Source organism: Nematolebias whitei, chromosome 23 (assembly GCF_014905685.2).
Source record: "Nematolebias whitei isolate Nwh7 chromosome 23, NemWhi1, whole genome shotgun sequence".
NCBI lineage: Eukaryota > Metazoa > Chordata > Actinopteri > Cyprinodontiformes > Rivulidae > Nematolebias > Nematolebias whitei.
Window position 1 is genome coordinate 24,394,262 of NC_056520.1, and position 3,560 is coordinate 24,397,821.

The 3,560-nt window shown below is 41.3% G+C and overlaps 1 protein-coding gene across 1 annotated transcript in view; it reads right to left on the reverse strand.

Moving 5' to 3' along the window:
- Positions 1-2,480, reverse strand: part of igfbp2a (insulin-like growth factor binding protein 2a) — a 23,164-nt gene extending 20,684 nt beyond the window's left edge. Inside the window, exon 1 of the mRNA XM_037696699.1 lies at positions 2,040-2,480. Coding sequence (XP_037552627.1) covers positions 2,040-2,436 — 397 coding nt within the window. The 5' untranslated portion in view covers positions 2,437-2,480. The remainder of the gene's footprint in view (positions 1-2,039) is intronic.
- Between the last annotated feature and the right edge of the window lie 1,080 nt (positions 2,481-3,560).

Consider the following 3,560-nt stretch of genomic DNA (forward strand, 5'->3'; position numbering starts at 1 on the left):
ATTACAAGAACCTCCTGACCTTTGTCCTTCCTCTCCAGGGATTCCAGACTACCATCTGTATATATGTATATAACATCACTGTAAATAAATTCATTTTTCCTTTTTATCTGAGTCTTGCGTCGTTTCCGGGTCTCGTACTATCTGGGTGTCCTGAGCGTATGACACAGCTGAGACAAACTGGTGGGTTACTCCCATCCTTTCTTTCTCTGCAAGCAATGGCAACACGACACAGAACACCATCTGCTGCAGGAAGAAACCTTCTGAGCCAGAAGCTAAGAGGCCCTAGAGCATGACCTAGAGGAACGCCTATCTTCCGTCACCTTCCAAACTTAAAAAAATAAAGACAATTTGGTTAAACATTGAAAATAACTAAAAAAATTTAATATTACAAGATCTCATACAGTTTGTTAAAGCTCCAATTGCATGTTGAGACCTCTCAGCCACCACCAGAGCAAATTTTAGATCAATATCTGGAAAATTGACCTACAGTCCTTTTAGATTTTTCTAAAGCCAGTTGATTCAGAAGTGAGATGACTCCAAAGTCAATCAGTTGTAAAAGTGCATCTAGTGATTATTTGCTGAGAGTTTCATTAAAATTTACCAACTGGTTCATGGAATATTTTGCTAACAGACAGACAGAGTTGACTCCAGTAGGTAAAGGTTTTGTGCCATATGTTCGGGCTCTGAGTCTGTACTAGAGAAGCCTCACAGCAACTACTACACAAACTAGAGAAATTGCATTTCCTGCGAAAATGCAGTGTGAATGCTTATTGCAGAAGAGCTTGCTGAAAATAGCTGAAATTACCTAAAAAAAGGCAGAAATTTAGCTGAAATGACTGAACAAGCCTAAATCAGCAGAAAAAAGCAGAAAGAAGACATGTTTTCTAAATTAGGTTTAAGTAAGCAAAAATGAGCACAAAAATTAGCAAATAAGCTAAAAAAAAATAAAAAGAAATTAACTACAAAAAAGAGGTTGAAATTAGCTAAATAAATAAAAAATGCTGAAAAGTAGCTGAAAATGTAGAAAAAGGCCTAAACTACCAGAAGGAAGCAAAAAGAGCAGAATTAAGCTAAAATATTTGGAATTAGCTGAAAAAGCTAAAATTAGCCACAAAAAAACATATGAAAAGTAGCTAAAAAAAAAAGGGCAGAAAGAAGTTTTAATTACCAGAAGGAAGTGGAGAGGGCACATTTTTGCTGAATTAGAGTGAAAAAAGTTGAAATGAGTGCAAAAATGTGGAATTAGTTGAAAAAGCTATAAGTAGCTTAAAAGAGCTAAATAGTAGCTGAAATAGCAGGACAATGCTGAAACTTGCATAAATAAGCTGAAATTAGCAGAAAGAAGTTAGAAGAAGCACACAAATGTTGTAGTTAGCAGAAAGGTGCACAAAACAGCTGAAATTAGCTGAAAATGTTCACATTTGAAGCTGAAAGAAGCTGAACCAGAAGAACATATGTGAAAGGAGCAGTAAAAGGTTGTAAACAAACGAAAAAAATTGCAGAAAAGGCTAAATATTTCAAAAAGCTAAAGTTGCACCAAAACCAAAATTCATAGCACCCATCTCCTGAAAGAGCTGAACGTTTTGATTTGATATAATGAAACAGCACAAAAACTGTGGAACACGACAGATGCTGAAAAAAATACGGAAGAAAAATGGGTCACAACAGTGTGAATCAGACAAATATCAGCTGTCAAATCCAAGGAGTTTCATCCAGTATTGTGTTTTCCATATTAAACTGTCTTTGGCAGCCATCTTGAATTGAAATGATTCCAAAAGTTAATCAGTTGTAAATATACATGAAATGATTGTTTGCTGCAAGTTGCATTACAGTCCGTTCTCTGGTTCACGAGATATTTTGCTAACAGACAATTAATGGAGCAGAGCGGCCTGTTGGCTCATTCAGAGCATGCTTCATGTTTGTTAAACTAATGAAAGCGCGAGTTAAACGTGACTTCCAGCACTTGTTGAGGGTGTCAGACTGCAGTCTAGACGCGCTCATGAAACATGCACGAGGAGAAGCAGGTTGAACCGACTGACCGCTGCTGCGCTCGCGCTGCTCCGGGATGGGGGCGGCAGCCTCGGGCTCCACTCTGCGCCGGCACCGGCCCTGGCCGCGCACCAGCTGCTCCAGCGGCAGCTCCGAGTCGGGCGTCGGGTAGCACCGCAGACCGGCTGTGCACCTCGGCGTGTACACGCCGCACGTCTCGCCCTCCTGCCGGGCGCACGCGGGGCAGCACCCGCAGCCCGGCTCGCGCACCATCTCCGCGCACGTCTCTGCGATCCGCGGGCACAGCGCCTGGCGCTCCGCGGTGCAGCCCGGGCAGCGGAACACCATCTCGGCCAGCGAGGCGCCGGCCAGAGGCGGGGAGAGGAGGAGCAGCAGGAGGCTGCAGCCGGAGAACCGCAGCATCGTCCGGGAGGCGCTCATCGTCATGGGAGCGATGGAAGGAGATCCCAAGTGAGGGGAGAGGAGAAGTGTGCAGCGAACAGGTGAAGCCAGGGGGAGGGCTGCTGGGTCCTACAAGTTCCCAGGTTTGTGTGAAGGTTTCTAAAATATTCTCTGAGGTCCATTCTTTCGGTGGCCCTGAGGTGTTAATGAACAACATTTGAAAAAACAGAGTTAGATTTGAAAAAAAAAAAAAAAACACACAGCAAAAACACAACAACATTTGAAAAAACGGAATTACAATTGAAAAAACACAATTACATTAAGCCAAAGCGGAAGTGGCCAAATCGGAAGTGGCCAAAGCGGAAGTTGCCCAAGCGGAAGTGGCCAAAGCGGAAGTTGCCAAAGCGGAAGTAGCTGGAATCACATTTGGAAAAAAAAAAAACAGAATTACATTTGAAAAAACTGAATTACATTAAGCTAAACCACTTCAGGGCCACCGTAGTTTTATGTTAATAAAGTAAAAAAAAAACTAGCACCACCACTTCCGCTTTGGCTCAATGTAATTCTGTTTTTTTCAAATGCAATTCCATTTTTTTTTTTTTATGTGATTCCGGCCACTTCCGCTTCGGCCACTTCCGCTTTGGCTTAATGTAATTGTTTTTCAAATGTAATTCTGTTTTTTCAAATGTTGTTGTGTTTTTGTTGGTTTGTTGCATTTTTTTTTTTTTTTTCAAATGTAATTCTGTTTTCTCAAATGTTGCTCATTTACACCCCAGGGCCACCGTACATTCTTCTGCTTGGACACAACTGTTCATCAGCGTTTGCGCCATTTCAGCAATAAATCAAAATGGTCAGCTCATCCTGAACGATCCAGCTGACACTTTTAGTTTTTGTAGAATTTTTACTTTTTGGACTGTTTAGTTTATTTGGCCGTGTTTTTTTCACTGAAAATGAAGAACGTTCTTCAAACTCTTTGAGATGTTCAAAACCTTTTTCAGCTTCTTTGTGCTCAATAGTTTGCCAGCTATTGCTCTGCTCCTTTCAACTTCTTTCTGCTAAATTCAGATATTTTTTTTCCTGCTTTTCCAGCTGCTGCTGTATTCATAGCTACATAGTTCATGTTCGGCCAGCTGTTTAATATACAGTATTATATTATTTTACATTATTAG